At 41.6% G+C, this 17,603-nt stretch overlaps 1 protein-coding gene across 1 annotated transcript in view; it reads left to right on the forward strand.

Annotated features, from left to right (window-relative positions):
- TAPT1 (transmembrane anterior posterior transformation 1) overlaps positions 1-17,603 on the forward strand; it is a 287,059-nt gene that overhangs the window by 174,370 nt on the left and 95,086 nt on the right. The window contains exon 9 of the mRNA XM_053704116.1: positions 8,045-8,154. Within this exon, the coding sequence (XP_053560091.1) occupies positions 8,045-8,154 (110 nt within the window). The remainder of the gene's footprint in view (positions 1-8,044; positions 8,155-17,603) is intronic.

Consider the following 17,603-nt stretch of genomic DNA (forward strand, 5'->3'; position numbering starts at 1 on the left):
TCCACAAGTAATTGCTTGCATCAAACAGAAGAGAGCTTCTGTGATTCTAATAGCTCCTGCATGGCCTTGCAGGATCTGGTTCGCAGATCTGGTGACAATGTCATCTCTTCCGCTGTGGAGGTTACCTTGCAGGAATGACCTTCTACTTCAGGGTCCCTTTCTTCTTCCAAATCTGGTTTCTCTGATGCTGACTGCCTGAAGATTAAACGTCTAGTTTTGGCTAGACGTGGCTTCTCTGAGAAAGTCATAGATACTATCCTTCAGGCTTGTAAACTGGTTACTCGCAGAATTTACCATAGGGTATGGTGTAAATACCTTAATTGGTGTGATATAAAGTTTTTTTCTTGGAACAAAGTAAGGGTTCCTCGAATTTTGGCTTTTCTTTAGGAGGGCCTGGAGATGGGTTTGTCATTCAGTACTTTGAAGGGTCAGATTTTTGCTCAGTCTATTCTTCTGCATAAACGTCTGGCAGTTCTGCCAGATGTTCAGTCTTTTGTTCAGGCCTTGGTCAGAATCAGGCCTGTGTTTAAATCTGTTGCTCTTCCTGTTCTTAGAGTTTTGCAGCAGGCTCCGTTTGAGCTGATGCATTCTGTTTGTATTAAATTACTATCTTGGAAGGTTTTGTTTCTTCTTGCTATTTTTTTCTGCTCGCAGAGTTGCCAAACTTTTGACTCTGCAGTGTGATTCCCCTTACCTTATTTTCTCCAACATAGGTGTGTCCGGTCCACGGCGTCATCCTTACTTGTGGGATATTCTCTTCCCCAACAGGAAATGGCAAAGAGCCCAGCAAAGCTGGTCACATGATCCCTCCTAGGCTCCGCCTACCCCAGTCATTCTCTTTGCCGTTGCACAGGCAACATCTCCACGGAGATGGTTAAGAGTTTTTTGGTGTTAAATGTAGTTTTTATTCTTCAATCAAGAGTTTGTTATTTTAAAATAGTGCTGGTATGTACTATTTACTCTGAAACAGAAAAGAGATGAAGATTTCTGTTTGTAAGTGGAAGATGATTTTAGCAACCGTTACTAAAATCGATGGCTGTTTCCACACAGGACTGTTGAGATGAATTAACTTCAGTTGGGGGAAACAGTGGGCAGACTTTGCTGCTTGAGGTATGACACATTTCTAACAAGACTTGGTAATGCTGGAAGCTGTCATTTTCCCTATGGGAACCGGTAAGCCATTTTCTTAGTTTAGTATAAGAATAAAGGGCTTCACAAGGGCTTTAAAGACTGGTAGACATTTTTCTGGGCTAAAACGATTACTTTATAAGTATATTTAGTGGATTATAATTATAAATAGTTCTTTTAATCTTGGGGATGTATTAAAAAAACGGCAGGCACTGTATTGGACACCTTTTTCACTGGGGGCCTTTTCTAGTCATAGGCAGAGCCTCATTTTCGCGCCACTAATGCGCAGTTGTTTTTGGAAAGCAAGGCATGCAGATGCATGTGTGAGGAGCTAAGAACCACTGAAAAAGCTTATTGAAGGCGTCATTTGGTATCGTATTCCCCTCTGGGCTTGGTTGGGTCTCAGCAAAGCTGATACCAGGGACTGTATAGGGGTTAAATGTAAAAACGGCTCCGGTTCCGTTATTTTAAGAGTTAAAGCTTTCAAATTTGGCGTGCAATACTTTTAAGGCTTTAAGACACTGTGGTGAAATTTTGGTGAATTTTGAACAATTCCTTCATACTTTTTCAAATATTCAGTAATAAAGTGTGTTCAGTTCAAATTTAAAGTGACAGTAACGGTTTTATTTTAAAACGTTTTTTGTGCTTTGTTATCAAGTTTATGCCTGTTAACATGTCTGAACCATCAGATAGACGATGTTCTGTATGTTTGGAAGCCAAGGTTCCTCCCCATTTAAATATATGTGATGAATGTGACATAGTGTCCAAACAAAGTAGGGACAATGATGCCACTGATAATGATGTTGCCCAAGATGATTCCTCAAGCGAGGGGAGTAAGCATGGTACTGCATCATCCCCTTCTGTGTCTACACCAGTCTTGCCCACACAAGAGGTCCCTAGTACATCTAGTGCGCCAATCCTTCTTACTATGCAACAATTAACGGCTGTAATGGATAATTCTATTAAAAACATTTTGTCCAAAATGCCCACTTATCAGAGAAAGCGCGATTGCTCTGTTTTAGATACTGAAGAGCATGAGGACGCTGATGATAATGGTTCTGACATACCCTCACACCAATCTGAAGGGGCCAGGAGGGAGGTTTTGTCTGAGGGAGAAATTTCAGATTCAGGAAAAATTTCTCAACAAGCTGAACCTGATGTTATTACTTTTAAATTTAAATTAGAACATCTCCGCGCTCTGCTTAAGGAGGTGTTATCTACTCTGGATGATTGTGACAATTTGGTCATTCCAGAGAAATTATGTAAGATGGACAAGTTCCTAGAGGTCCCGGTGCCCCCCGATGCTTTTCCTATACCCAAGCGGGTGGCGGACATTGTAAATAAGGAATGGGAAAGGCCCGGCATACCTTTTGTTCCTCCCCCTATATTTAAGAAATTATTTCCTATGGTCGACCCCAGAAAGGACTTATGGCAGACAGTCCCCAAGGTCGAGGGGGCGGTTTCTACTCTAAACAAACGCACTACTATCCCTATAGAAGATAGTTGTGCTTTCAAAGATCCTATGGATAAAAAATTAGAGGGTTTGCTTAAAAAGATGTTTGTTCAGCAAGGTTACCTTCTACAACCAATTTCATGCATTGTTCCTGTCACTACAGCAGTGTGTTTCTGGTTCGAAGAACTAGAAAAGTCGCTCAATAAAGAATCTTCGTATGAGGAGGTTATGGACAGAGTTCAAGCACTTAAATTGGCTAACTCTTTTATCTTAGACGCCACTTTGCAATTAGCTAGATTAGCGGCGAAAAATTCAGGTTTTGCTATTGTGGCGTGCAGAGCGCTTTGGCTAAAGTCTTGGTCAGCGGATGTGTCCTCCAAGAACAAATTGCTTAACATCCCTTTCAAGGGTAAAACGCTGTTTGGCCCTGACTTGAAAGAGATTATTTCAGACATCACTGGGGGAAAGGGCCACGCCCTTCCTCAGGATAGGTCTTTTAAGGCTAAAAATAAGCCAAATTTTCGCCCCTTTCGCAGAAACGGACCAGCCTCAAATTCTACACCCTCTAAGCAAGAGGGTAATAGTTCTCAAACCAAACCAGCCTGGAGACCTATGCAAGGCTGGAACAAGGGTAAGCAGGCCAAGAAACCTGCCACTGCTACTAAAACAGCATGAAGTGTTGGCCCCCGATCCGGGACCGGATCTGGTGGGGGGCAGACTCTCTCTCTTTGCTCAGGCTTGGGCAAGAGATGTTCAGGATCCTTGGGCGCTAGAAATAGTTTCTCAAGATTATCTCCTGGAATTCAAGGAACTACCCCCAAGGGGGAGGTTCCACAGGTCTCAATTGTCTTCAAACCAAATAAAAAGACAGGCATTCTTACATTGTGTAGAAGACCTGTTAAGAATGGGAGTGATTCATCCTGTTCCATTAGGAGAACAAGGGATGGGGTTTTACTCCAATCTGTTCATAGTTCCCAAAAAAGAAGGAACATTCAGACCAATTTTAGATCTCAAGATTCTAAACAAATTTCTCAGGGTTCCATCGTTCAAAATGGAAACCATTCGAACAATTCTTCCTACCATCCAGGAAGGTCAATTCATGACCACGGTGGATTTAAAGGATGCGTATCTACATATTCCTATCCACAAGGAACATCATCGGTTCCTAAGGTTCGCCTTTCTGGACAAGCATTACCAGTTTGTGACACTTCCATTCGGATTAGCCACTGCTCCAAGGATTTTCACAAAGGTACTAGGGTCCCTTCTAGCGGTGCTAAGACCAAGGGGCATTGCAGTAGTACCTTACTTGGACGACATACTGATTCAAGCGTCGTCTCTGTCAAAAGCAAAGGCTCATACGGACATTGTCCTAGCCTTTCTCAGATCTCACGGGTGGAAAGTGAACATAGAAAAAAGTTCTCTGTCCCCGTCAACAAGAGTTCCCTTCTTGGGAACAATAATAGACTCCTTAGAAATGAAGATTTTTCTGACAGAGGCCAGAAAATCAAAACTTCTAAGCTCTTGTCAAATACTTCATTCTGTTCTTCTTCCTTCCATAGCGCAGTGCATGGAAGTAATAGGTTTGATGGTTGCGGCAATGGACATAGTTCCTTTTGCACGAATTCATCTAAGACCATTACAACTGTGCATGCTCAGACAGTGGAATGGGGATTATACAGACTTGTCTCCGACGATCCAAGTAGATCAAAGAATCAGAGATTCACTCCGTTGGTGGCTGAACCTGGACAACCTGTCACAGGGAATGAGCTTCCGCAGACCAGAGTGGGTTATTGTCACGACCGACGCCAGTCTGGTGGGCTGGGGCGCGGTCTGGGAACCCCTGAAAGCTCAGGGTCTATGGTCTCGGGAAGAATCTCTTTTCCCGATAAACATTCTGGAACTGAGAGCGATATTCAATGCTCTCAAAGCTTGGCCTCAACTAGCAAAGGCCAAATTCATAAGGTTTCAATCAGACAACATGACGACTGTTGCATATATCAACCATCAGGGGGGAACAAGGAGTTCCCTGGCGATGGAGGAAGTGACCAAAATAATTCAATGGGCGGAGAATCACTCCTGCCACTTGTCTGCAATCCACATCCCAGGAGTGGAAAATTGGGAAGCGGATTTTCTGAGTCGTCAGACTTTCCATCCGGGGGAGTGGGAACTCCATCCGGAAATCTTTGCCCAAATAACTCAATTATGGGGCATTCCAGACATGGACCTGATGGCGTCTCGTCAGAACTTCAAGGTTCCTTGCTACGGGTCCAGATCCAGGGATCCCAAGGCGACTCTAGTAGATGCACTGATAGCGCCTTGGACCTTCAACCTAGCTTATGTATTCCCACCGTTTCCTCTCATTCCCAGGCTGGTAGCCAGGATCAATCAGGAGAGGGCTTCGGTGATCTTGATAGCTCCTGCGTGGCCACGCAGAACTTGGTATGCAGACCTGGTGAATATGTCATCGGCTCCACCATGGAAGCTACCTTTGAGACAGGACCTTCTTGTTCAAGGTCCATTCGAACATCCGAATCTGGCTTCACTCCAACTGACTGCTTGGAGATTGAACGCTTGATTCTATCAAAGCGTGGGTTTTCAGATTCTGTCATTGATACTCTTGTCCAGGCTAGAAAGCCTGTAACTAGGAAAATTTACCATAAAATATGGAAAAAATATATCTGTTGGTGTGAATCTAAAGGATTCCCATGGAACAAGATAAAAATTCCTAAGATTCTATCCTTTCTACAAGAGGGTTTGGAGAAAGGATTATCTGCAAGTTCTTTGAAGGGACAGATTTCTGCTTTATCTGTTTTACTTCACAAAAAGCTGGCGGCTGTGCCAGATGTTCAAGCTTTTGTTCAGGCTCTGGTTAGAATCAAGCCTGTTTACAAACCTTTGACTCCTCCTTGGAGTCTCAATTTAGTTCTTTCAGTTCTTCAAGGGGTTCCGTTTGAACCCTTACATTCCGTAGATATAAAGTTACTATCTTGGAAAGTTTTGTTTTTGGTTGCAATTTCTTCTGCTAGAAGAGTTTCAGAGTTATCTGCTCTGCAGTGTTCTCCTCCTTATCTGGTGTTCCATGCAGATAAGGTGGTTTTGCGTACTAAACCTGGTTTTCTTCCGAAAGTTGTTTCTAACAAAAACATTAACCAGGAGATAGTTGTGCCTTCTTTGTGTCCGAATCCAGTTTCAAAGAAGGAACGTTTGTTACACAATTTGGATGTAGTTTGTGCTCTAAAATTCTATTTAGAGGCTACAAAGGATTTCAGACAAACATCTTCTTTGTTTGTTGTTTATTCTGGTAAAAGGAGAGGTCAAAAAGCAACTTCTACCTCTCTCTCTTTTTGGCTTAAAAGCATCATCCGATTGGCTTATGAGACTGCCGGACGGCAGCCTCCTGAAAGAATCACAGCTCACTCCACTAGGGCTGTGGCTTCCACATGGGCCTTCAAGAACGAGGCTTCTGTTGATCAGATATGTAAGGCAGCGACTTGGTCTTCACTGCACACTTTTACCAAATTTTACAAATTTGATACTTTTGCTTCTTCTGAGGCTATTTTTGGGAGAAAGGTTTTGCAAGCCGTGGTGCCTTCCATCTAGGTGACCTGATTTGCTCCCTCCCATCATCCGTATCCTAAAGCTTTGATATTGGTTCCCACAAGTAAGGATGACGCCGTGGACCGGACACACCTATGTTGGAGAAAACTAAAAGATTTTCGGCAGACTTCTGCCCTGTTTGTTTTCTCTGGTAAGCGTAGGGGTCAGAAGGCCACTTCTACCACTCTTTCTCTCTGGTTGAGAAGTGTTATCCGTTTAGGTTATGAGACAGCTGGACAGCAGCCTCCTCAGAGAATTACAGCTCATTCCACTAGAGCCGTTTCCTCTTCATGGGCTTTCAAAAATGAAGCTTCTGTGGAGCAAATCTGTAAGGCGGCCACTTGGTCCTCTATTCATACTTTTTCCAAATTCTATAAATTTGATACTTTTGCCTCAGCTGAGGCTTCTTTTGGAAGAAAGGTTCTTCAAGCGGTGGTGCCTTCGGTTTAGGTCCTCCTGTCTTGTTCTCCCTCCCTTATTTATTCTGTGTCCTCTAGCTTGGGTGTTGGTTCCCACTAGTAATTAGAATGTTTTGTGGACTCTCCATGTCTTAGAAAAGAAAGCAAAATGTATGCTTACCTGATAAAATATATTTATTTCCGGGCATGGAGAGTCCACGACCCGCCCTTATTCAAATTAAGACGGCAGTTTTTTTGTCTAGTCCTCGGGCACCTCTTTACCCTTGTATTATCATCTTTTTCCGTTTCCCTTCGGCCGAATGACTGGGGGTTATGGGTATGGGAAGTGATACTTAACAGCTCTGCTAGGGTGCTCTTTGCTGCCTCCTGCTGGCCAGGAGTGAATATCCCACTAGTAATTAGAATGTTTTGTGGACTCTCCATGCCCGGAAAGAAAGAAATTTATCAGGCAAGCATAAATTTTGTTTTTCTGAAGTATATTAGATACATTGTAGTATATGCAGTCAGCATGTTCCTTCAAGACTGCTGATATTGGTAAAGCCAATTAGAGGCAATACCACCTGTCTCATTGAGAAATATTAGGCATGTGCAATTGGCAGTTTCCTTAGCGAATGCAGAGAAAGTTGGTCGCTCGCGGTTGGTCGCTCGCGGTATTTGACTCTTTTTGGAGCCGGATTTCTGCTTGTGAAAGTGCAACACTCTAGCATCTGTGCAAATCCACATCTAGTGTGTTGCACTTTCACAAGAAGAATTCTGTCTTCAAAAAGAGCCTAATGCTGCAAATTGGCTACCTTCTTCCACATTCGCTAACAAAACTGCCGAATGCACATGCATAAAAAATATAATTGTGCACTCTTGCACTCTTTTATTGTTTTAAAATATAGATAATCCCTTTATTACCCATTCCCCAGTTTTGCATAACCAACACAGTTATATTAATACACTTTTTACCTCTGTGGTTACCTTGTATCTAAGCCTTTTTCAAACTGCCCCCTTATTTCAGTTCTTTTGACAGACTTGCATTTTAGCCAATCAGTGCTGACTCCTAGGTAACTCCACGTGCGTGGGCACAGTGTTATCTATATGACACACATGAACTAACACCCTCTAGTGGAGAAAAACTGCCAAAATGCATTCAGATAAGAGGCGGCCTTTAATTTCAAAGAAATTAGCATATGAACCTCCTAGATTTAGCTTTCAACTAAGAATACCAAGAGAACAAAGCAAAATTGGTGATAAAAGTAAATCGGAAAGTTGCTTAGCATTACATGCCCTATCTGAATTATGAAAGTTTATTTTGGACTAGACTGTCCCTTTAATTAAGACATCACAGAGCAATGTGAGGTTGAGTGATCCTTTCTAAATGTTGACTTTAATGTCCTTTTAACTATTGTGTATATGTATAAATGAGTAAATATAAATGAATTTATCTCTCTTTTGCCATTAGATCACCTTTGGGTGTTATTCCCTGACGTTTGCATGGTTATTGCGTCTGAGATTGCAGTGGATGTTGTAAAACATGCCTTCATTACCAAATTCAACGACATCACTGCAGATGTATGTATATAGTATCTATTCCTTTGTAAAAATGTATGATCCTGTACTCTGAGTCTGAGGGGGATTTGTGTTTTCATACTAAAGTGCTTTGTACGACCAAAACTGCATTACTAGTCAATAGCTACATATTGGTTCAGCCCATAAAATAGCACGCAAGAATACACGCTGCTTTAATATTAACTATTTCTTTACTGATCTCAAAAGTCATCAAGGTCAGAATTTAAAGGGACATATTACTAATTTTTTCTATCATGTATTTGAAAGAGCAGAAGTTAAACATAATAAAATATTTTTGTTGCGTAAAAAGCGTTATTAAAGGGTCATTATAATCTAACAACTACATGCTCTAATTCCTTAGAGAATGTAATTTTAAGACTAGTGATCCTGCACCTCTGTCTTATAAATGTACAATCAAGTCAATATTAAACCCTGCAAACGGGTTAAACACATAGTAGAAGTACTGTACTGTTCGGGACACAACGAGCACAATGGTCCAGAGCGGAAACTGACCCAATTAGCAGTGCTAGAGCATGTCATTTTTCAACTTTGAAGAGACACTAAAGTAAAAATGAAACTTTCATGATTCAGAGAGAGTACACAGTTTTAAGAAAGTTTCCCATTTATTTCCATTATCAAATTGTGCACAATTTTTTTTTATATGCATTCATTCTGAGGCAGCAGCTACTACTGAGCATGTGCGCAAGTTAACTGTGGTTACGTATACTAGTCTGTGATTGGCCAATGGCTGTGACATAATACCTGGGGCAGGTAAATGTGGGTAAAATATAAATAAAATCTACTGCTTTATTTTTCATTTCAGAGTAAGTTTTACTTCTATTATCGAACTTTCTTAATTTCTCTTACTTGGTGTATTCAGTCCACGGATTCATCCTTACTTGTGGGATATTCTCAATCCCTACAGGAAGTGGCAAAGAGAGCACACAGCAAAGCTGTCCATATAGCTCCCCTCAGGCTCCGCCCCCCCAGTCATTCTCTTTGCTGCTCTAACAAGTAGCATCTCCACGGGGGTGGTAAAGAGTATGTGGTGTTAGATTTGTAGTTTTATTTCTTCAATCAAGAGCTTGTTATTTTAAAATAGTGCCGGTTTGTACTATTTACTCTGCGGCAGAAAGTGATGAAGATTTCTGCTGAGAGGAAAAAGATTTTAGCACCAGTAACTAAAATCCATTGCTGTTCCCACTCAGGACTGTTGAGTACCGGAGAACTTCAGTTAGGGGGAACAGTTTGCAGGCTTAACTGCTTAAGGTATGCTCAGTCATTTTTTTCTAACAAGACCTGGTAATGCTAGAAGACTGACAGAAATCCCCATGTGGGAAGGGAAGGTAAGCCATTTTCTGAGACTCAGTATAGAAGGATGGCTTAGTTAAAAGGGCTTGAATCACTGGTGGACACTGTTATGGGTAAAATTGATTATTTTTTAATATAATCTGATGTTTGCACAAGTGTTTATCATGTTTGGAACACTTTTTAGGGGTTTTATACGCCTGGCATAATTTTAGACACCTAATTTGGCTTAGGAAGGCCTCATAACTCCGGAGTGAAGAGGGAGAGGGCCTAATTTTTGCGCCTCAGTTGCGCAGTTCTTTTACAAGATAGCTTCATGCAGCTTCACATGTAGAGTCCAGAGATTGTAGGAGGACTACAGGGAGGCTTATTTTTGTTCCACAACTAATCTCCAAGGAAGGTAGTGTGTTAAACTGGTGGCCAGCTTCAATTTGCTCCGGTTTGGGCAATAAGGGGTTAATTGGCTTGAAACTTGGTGTGCAATCTTTTCAAAGCATTAGGATCATATGGTGTAAATTTCATAAAGATCGGATGTTTTTTTGAGATTTGGTAAAAAAGTGTGTGCTGTTTATTATTTAAAGGCACAGTAACGTTTTTTCAAAAAGTGTATTTTTCTGTATTTGAGTGCTATCTAAGTCTGTCTAACATGTCTGAGCCTACTGATAGACCTTGTTCTATGTGTTTAAAAGCCATGGCGGTACCCCCATTGCATTTGTGTTTAAAGTGTGCTAAGGTATCTAAACATTTTAATGACCATGCATTGACACTTAAAAATGTAGCCCAAGATGATTTTTTGACGGAAGGTAATGAGGATAGTCCTCCTTCCTCTCCCCATGTGTCGACACCAGTTACGCCCGCGCAAGCGTTGCCTAGTACCTCTAGCGCATTGGCCCCTATTACTTTACAACAATTAGCAGTAGTAATGGATAATTCCCTTGCAGTATTTTTATCCAAACTGCCTGTTTTTCCAAAAAAGCGAGATAGCTCAGTTTTAAATACAGAGGATGAGCAATCTGAAGCTTTGGATAATTTATCTGTAGTACCCTCACAAAACTCAGAAGTAGCAGTGAGGGACGGTCTGTCTGAGGGAAAAATTTCTGACACAGGAAAAGTTTCTCAGCAGGCAGAGTCAGATTCCTTAGCGTTTAAATTTAAGCTGGAACACCTCCGCGTCCTGCTCAAGGAGGTTTTAGCTACGCTGGATGATTGTGACCCCATGGCAAGGTCCCTGAAAAATTGTGTAAAATGGACAGGTTTTTAGAGGTCCCTGTATACACTGAGGCATTTCCGATCCCAAAGAGGGTGGCGGATATTGTGACTAAGGAGTGGGAGAGACCAGGTGTACCCTTTGTTCCCCCACCTATCTTTCAGAAAATGTTCCCCATAAATGACCCCAGATGGGACGCGTGGCAGACGGTCCCCAAGGTAGAGGGCTGTTTTAACACTTGCTAAGCGTACAACTATACCAATAGAGGACAGTTGTGCTTTCAAAGATCCTATGGATAAAAAATTGGAAGGTTTGCTGAAGAAAATTTTTGTTCAGCAAGGTTTTCTTCTTCAACCAATTGCCTGAATTATTCCGGTAACTACTGCAGCGTTTTTTTGGTTCGAGGCCCTGGAGGAGTCGCTCCAGAGGGAGACTTCATATGATGAGGTCATGGATAGAATTCATGCTCTAAAGCTGACTAATTCTTTTATCACTGATGCTGCTCTCCAATTAGCTAAGCTAGCGGCGAAAAACTCAGGTTTTGCCACCATGGCGCCAGAGCGCTTTGGCTCAAATCGTGGTCGGCTGATGTGTCGTCCAAAACAAAACTGTTAAATATTCCCTTCAAGGGGAAAACCTTATTTGGCCCAGAGCTGAAAGAAATTATTTTCAGATATCACTGGGGGCAAGAGCCATGCCCTGCCACAAGATAGGCCGTTTAAGGCCAAAAACAAGGCTAATTTTTGCTCCTTTCGCAACTTCAGGGGCGGACCTGCCACAACCTCTGCTGCCGCAAAGCAAGATAACTCTTCCCAGCCCAAAGCAACTTGGAAACCCCTGCAGGGCTGGAATAAGGGTAAACAGGCCAAGAAGCCTGCTCCTGCTACCAAGATAGCATGAAGGGGTAGCCCCTGATCCGGGATCGGATCGAGTAGGGGGCAGACTTTCTCTCTTCGCTCAGGCTTGGGCAAGAGATGTTCCAGATCCCTGGGCATTAGAAATAGTTGCTCAGGGGTACCTTCTAGAATTCAAGGATTCTCCCCCAAGGGGAAGGTTCCACATTTCTCGTTTGTCTTCAGAACAAACAAAGAAACAGGCGTTCTTACGCTGTGTAGAAGATCTACTAAAAATGGGAGTGATACACCCAGTTCCAATTGCAGAACAAGGACTGGGCTTTTACTCAAACCTGTTCGTAGTTCCCAAAAAGGAAGGAACTTTCAGGCCAATCCTGGATTTAAAAATTCTAAACAAATTCCTCAGATTCTGTCTTTCAAGATGGAAACCATTCGGACAATCTTGCCGATGATCCAGGAAGGTCAATATATGACTACCGTGGATCTAAAGGATGCGTACCTACATATTCCTATCCACAAAGATCACCATCAGTCCCTAAGGTTCGCCTTTCTGGACAAACATTCCAGTTCGTGGCCCTTCCTTTCGGGTTGGCCACCACTCCCAGAATTTTCACAAAGGTGCTAGGGTCCCTTCTAGCGGTTCTAAGACCGCGGGGCATTGTAGTAGCACCTTACCTAGACGACATATTAATACAGGCGTTGTCCTTTCACAGAGCCAAGGCTCATACGGACATTGTTCTGGCCTTTCTAAGGTCTCACGGGTGGAAGGTGAACGTAGAAAAGAGTTCTCTGTCCCCGCTCACAAGGGTTCCTTTCCTGGGAACACTAATAGACTCGGTAGAAATGAAAATCTTTCTGACAGAGGTCAGGAAGTCAAAACTGCTGAATACTTGCCGAGTTCTTCATTCCATTCCTCGGCCTTCCGTGGCTCAGTGCATGGAAGTAATTGGTTTAATGGTTGCGGCAACGGACGTAGTCCCTTTTGCCCGAATTCATCTCAGACCACTGCAGCTGTGCATGCTCAAACAGTGGAATGGAGATTACGCAGATTTGTCTTATCAAGTACAAATGGACCAGAAAACCAGAGACTCTCTTCTCTGGTGGTTGTATTAAGATCACCTGTCTCAGGGAATGAGTTTCTGCAGACCGGAGTGGATCATTCTCACGACCGATGCCAGTCTGTTAGGCTGGGGTGCCGTCTGGAACTCACCCCAGTGAGAGTGATATTCAATACGCTCCAGGTGTGGCCTCAACTAGCGGAGGCCAAATTCATCAGATTTCAGTCGGACAACATCACGACTGTAGCGTACATCAATCATCAGGGAGGAACAAAAAGTTCCCTAGCGATGAAGGAAGTATACAAGATCATCAAATGGGCGGAGGATCACTCCTGCCATCTATCTGCAATTCACATCCCAGGGGTAGACAACTGGGAGGCGGATTTTCTAAGTCGTCAGACTTTCCATCCGGGGGAGTGGGAACTCCACCCGGAGGTTTTTGCTCAGCTGACTCAGCTATGGGGCATTCCAGAATTGGATCTAATGGCGTCCCGTCAGAACACCAAACTTCCCTTTTACGGATTCAGATCCAGGGATCCCAAGGCGGCATTGATGGATGCATTAATAGCGCCTTGGTCGTTCAGTCTAGCTTATGTCTTCCACCATTTCCTCTTCTTCCTCGGCTAGTAGCCAGAATCAAATAGGAGAAGGCTTCGGTAATTCTGATAGCGCCTGCGTGGCCACGCAGGACTTGGTATGCAGACCTAGTGGACATGTCATCGGTCCCACCATGGAAGCTGCCATCGAGGCAGGATCTTCTAATTCAAGGTCCTTTCAAGCATCCAAATCTAGTTTCTCTGCAACTGACTGCCTGGAGATTGAACGCTTAATTCTAGCTAAGCGTGGTTTCTCTGAATCAGTTATAGACACTCTGATACAGGCCAGAAAGCCTGTCACCAGGAACATTTACCATAAGATATGGCGGAAATATCTTTGTTGGTGTGAATCCAAGGGTTACTCGTGGAGTAAGATTAGGATTCCAAGGATATTGTCTTTTCTCCAAGAAGGTTTGGAGAAGGGTCTGTCAGCTAGTTCCTTAAAGGGACAGATATCTGCTCTGTCTATTCTGTTACATAAGCGTCTGGCTGCTGTACCAGACGTTCAGGTGTTTTGCACAGGCCCTAGTCAGAATCAAGCCTGTGGCTCCTCCATGGAGTCTAAATTTAGTTCTTTCAGTTCTTTAAGGGGTTCCGTTTGAACCTTTGCATTCCATAGATATTAAGTTTTTATCTTGGAAAGTTTTGTTTTTAGTAGCCATTTCTTCTGCTCGAAAAGTGGTTTCTAATAAGAATATTAACCAGGAAATCATTGTTCCTTCTCTGTGTCCTAATCCAGTTTCTAAGAAGGAACGACTTTTACACAATCTTGACGTGGTTCGTGCTTTAAAATTCTATTTAAAAGCAACTAAAGATTCAGACAAACATCATCCTTGTTTGTTGTGTATTCTGGTAAGAGGAGAGGTCAGAAAGCGACTGCTTACCTCTCTTTCCTTTTGGCTGAAAAGCATAATCCGTTTGGCTTATGAGACTGCGGGACAGCAGCCTCCTGAACGAATTACAGCTCATTCCACTAGAGCTGTGGCTTCCACCTGGGCTTTCAAGAATGAGGCTTCTGTTGAACAGATTTGTAAGGCAGCGACTTAGTCTCACTGCATACATTTGCCAAATTTTACAAATTCAATACTTTTGCTTCTTCGGAGGCTATTTTTGGGAGAAAGGTTTTGCAAGCAGTGGTGCCTTCCGTTTAGGTTACCTGACTTGTTCCCTCCCTTCATCCGTGTCCTAAAGCTTTGGTATTGGTATCCCACAAGTAAGGATGAATCCGTGGACTGAATACACCAAGTAAGAGAAAACAGAATTTATGCTTACCTGATAAATTACTTTCTCTTACGGTGTATCCAGTCCACGGCCCACCCTGACATTTAAGTCAGGTTCAATTTTAATTTATAATAACTACAGTCACCACTGCACCCTATAGTTTCTCCTTTTTCTCCTAACCGTCGGTCGAATGACTGGGGGGCGGAGCCTGGGGGGAGCTATATGGACAGCTTTGCTGTGTGCTCTCTTTGCCACTTCCTGTAGGGATTGAGAATATCCCACAAGTAAGGATGAATCCGTGGACTGGATACACCGCAAGAGAAAGTAATTTATCAGGTAAGCATAAATTCTGTTTTTCTAGTTATCCTTTGTTGAAAAGCAGGACGTTAAGTTCAGGAGCATGCACGTGTCTGCAACACTATATGGCGGCGGTTTTGTAACTGTGTTATACATTAGCAAGAGCACTAGATGGCAGCACTATTTTCGGTCATGTAGTGCTGCAGACGTGCACGCTAACTTTCTACAGTAGATATCTGATAAAGAGAATAACAGGACAATGACGCAAATGTGATAATAGAAGTAATTTGGAAACTTTTAATTGTATTCGCTATCTGAATTATGAAAGAAAATTGTATGCTTCATGTCCCTTTAAGGTAAAACTTACAAGTAATGTGTGACTATGTACAACTGAGTCCCGGGAGAGTAATTCTTGCTATCTGACAGGGACAACTCCCACAGAAAAAAAATTGGTTTATTCAGCAAAAATAGAAGAAAAAAAACCCACAGCTCTGTAATACAATTTTAAAATGTCCTCTTTTAGGCAGAACTGAGTATTATGTCCCTTTAAAGACACATGAAACCCAAAATTGTTCTTTAATGATTCAGATAGAGACTGCTATTTTAAACAACTTTCCAATTTACTTCTTTTATTTAATTTGCTTCCTTCTCTTGTTATCCTTTGCTGAAAGGTTTATCTAGGCAAGCTCATGAGCAGCAGAGAACCTAGGTTCTAACTGTTCATTGGTGGCTGCATATATATATATCGATTGTGATTGGCTCACCCATGAGTTCAGTTAGAAACCATTAGTGCATTGCTGCTCCTTCAACAAATGATACTAAGAGAATGAAACAAATTAGATAATAGAAGTAAATTAGAAAGGTGTTTAAAATTGTTTACTCTATCTGAATCATGAAAGAAAAAATTTGGGTTTCATGTCCCTTTAAGTTTTCTCCTGCTTGAGTGCAGTAGAGACTGTTAAAACTACTTGACAGCCGAAGGAGGGAAATACTTAAAATCTGGCTTCTTAGGGTTTCTTAAGCACTCAAAATGAAAAGCATTACTTTAGATTGAGTTCTTGAATTCACAGGCCAGCTTTGTTACCACCATGTTACATTGGCCACAACTGTATTTCATGAGAGAGATCCGTGTGAAAGTGCAAAAGATCTGTATTTGCACAGATCTCTGTGTGTTGCTGTTCCACCCTGATATATCCAGCGCAAAACGAATGTCGCTGCCTGCAGCCATATATTCGGCGTTCTGTCCATGCCTAATTTTATAGTACTTGTTCTTTCAATGTGCTCAGGTTCTGTTCTTATGTGTTCTTTCTAAACTGAGCGTTGTTGCATCATTTAATACAGAAAGTGTTACCTTTTAATCTACTGGTATTTTTGGAGGCTTTCTTTTCATGTGTGTGCACCCTGTCCCCCCTGTGTGGACAGTGGAATACAAACAGAAATTGTACAAATGACTTTACCTTACTAGATTCACAAAACTGAGAACTTTCTTTTCAATAAGGGATCATCTATGCTGTTCTTTGTACACTTTATTACCTTAGGAAAGATTTCCTTTTCAGTGAGAAGATTCTAGACATTAACTCAATTCTACAGAATTGACATTATTCTTAGATATTGAATATCGGTGATATTTACGTCACGTAAGCTGCCCTTACTAATTAATAGTGCATCTGCAATGTCTAGAGAATATTCTTCTCAGAAGTAAATACTTATGGGAATGTGTTTTCCGTAACTATTTTAAACCAATAAGTATCTAGATAAGGTATAAAGGAAGCTTTCAGTGTTAGATTTAAGCAACTTACATGCAGCTGGATGCTTTGAATCTCAGTTGTTCTCTTACGCTATTTTACATTATATTTGTCATAGATGATCACAGTGCACATAACAGTCTGCTCTAACAATGTAAATGTTTTACTTGGTTGTAGTGGTTTATTAGATTTAAATGACTTTATTTTATGATGCTAACAATAGGTATTTCATATAAAAAGTGTTCCTCCTGTTAAAGGGATATAAAAGTCCAAATTAAACCTTCATCTATCAGAGCATGCAATTACTTTTCAGTTTACTTCTTTTATTAAATTTGCTTCATTCTCTTGGTATCCTTTGTTTAAAAGCATACTTAGGTAGACTGAGAAGCAGCAGTGGACTACTGGGAGCTAGTTGGTGATTGGTAGCTACACACATGCCTCTTTTCATTGGCTCACCATATATGTTCACCTAGCGTCCAGTAGTCTCTTGCTACTCTGAAGCTAAATTTTACTATGTGTTTAATCTCTTTGCAGAGGTTTAACATCTAGTTATATGTAAGCAATTGTACAATAAAAAAAAATGCTTTACCCCATTAGAGCATTCTCTTTTTCTACTTATGTTCCTTTAACACATTAGTTATTTTACTGGAAAAAAACTGCAAAAACAAAATGTCTTGAAAAAAACAAGTTCTGCATAATGTGTTTTCTTTTGTAGCCCACGGTTGTAATTTGCTGTTTAATGCCGTGCACACTCCTCCCTTAGAATTAAAGGTCACAAGGCCAGGTTTATTTAAATTACCCTACACAACCAATTGTACGATTCAGCAATATTTAGAAGAACAAAATGCAGGTTAATTGATGCAGTTAATGAGCCTCTCGCCCAAGTGCATTTGTGGGTTTCTTTGCTTAGAATTCTGCTTTGCAAGGCTGATTTTCACGTTCTGGTACAAAATTAGCTAAACGTCATGTGAGAAAAACATTAGAAATGACTTTTTTTTTTTTTTCTACATATGCTTTATGCACTCATTTTGTTCTGGGTACAACTTTTAGACATCGTTTTTAACAAACATAATAACGCTCAGTTGTTAGTGAAAAGCTAGGATTGACATTTGGGACAAATAAAGGAGACTTTGTCATGAAGTATAAAATACTTCATGCTGAAAGCG

The sequence above is a fragment of the Bombina bombina genome, chromosome 2, assembly GCF_027579735.1.
Source record: "Bombina bombina isolate aBomBom1 chromosome 2, aBomBom1.pri, whole genome shotgun sequence".
NCBI classification, from domain to species: domain Eukaryota; kingdom Metazoa; phylum Chordata; class Amphibia; order Anura; family Bombinatoridae; genus Bombina; species Bombina bombina.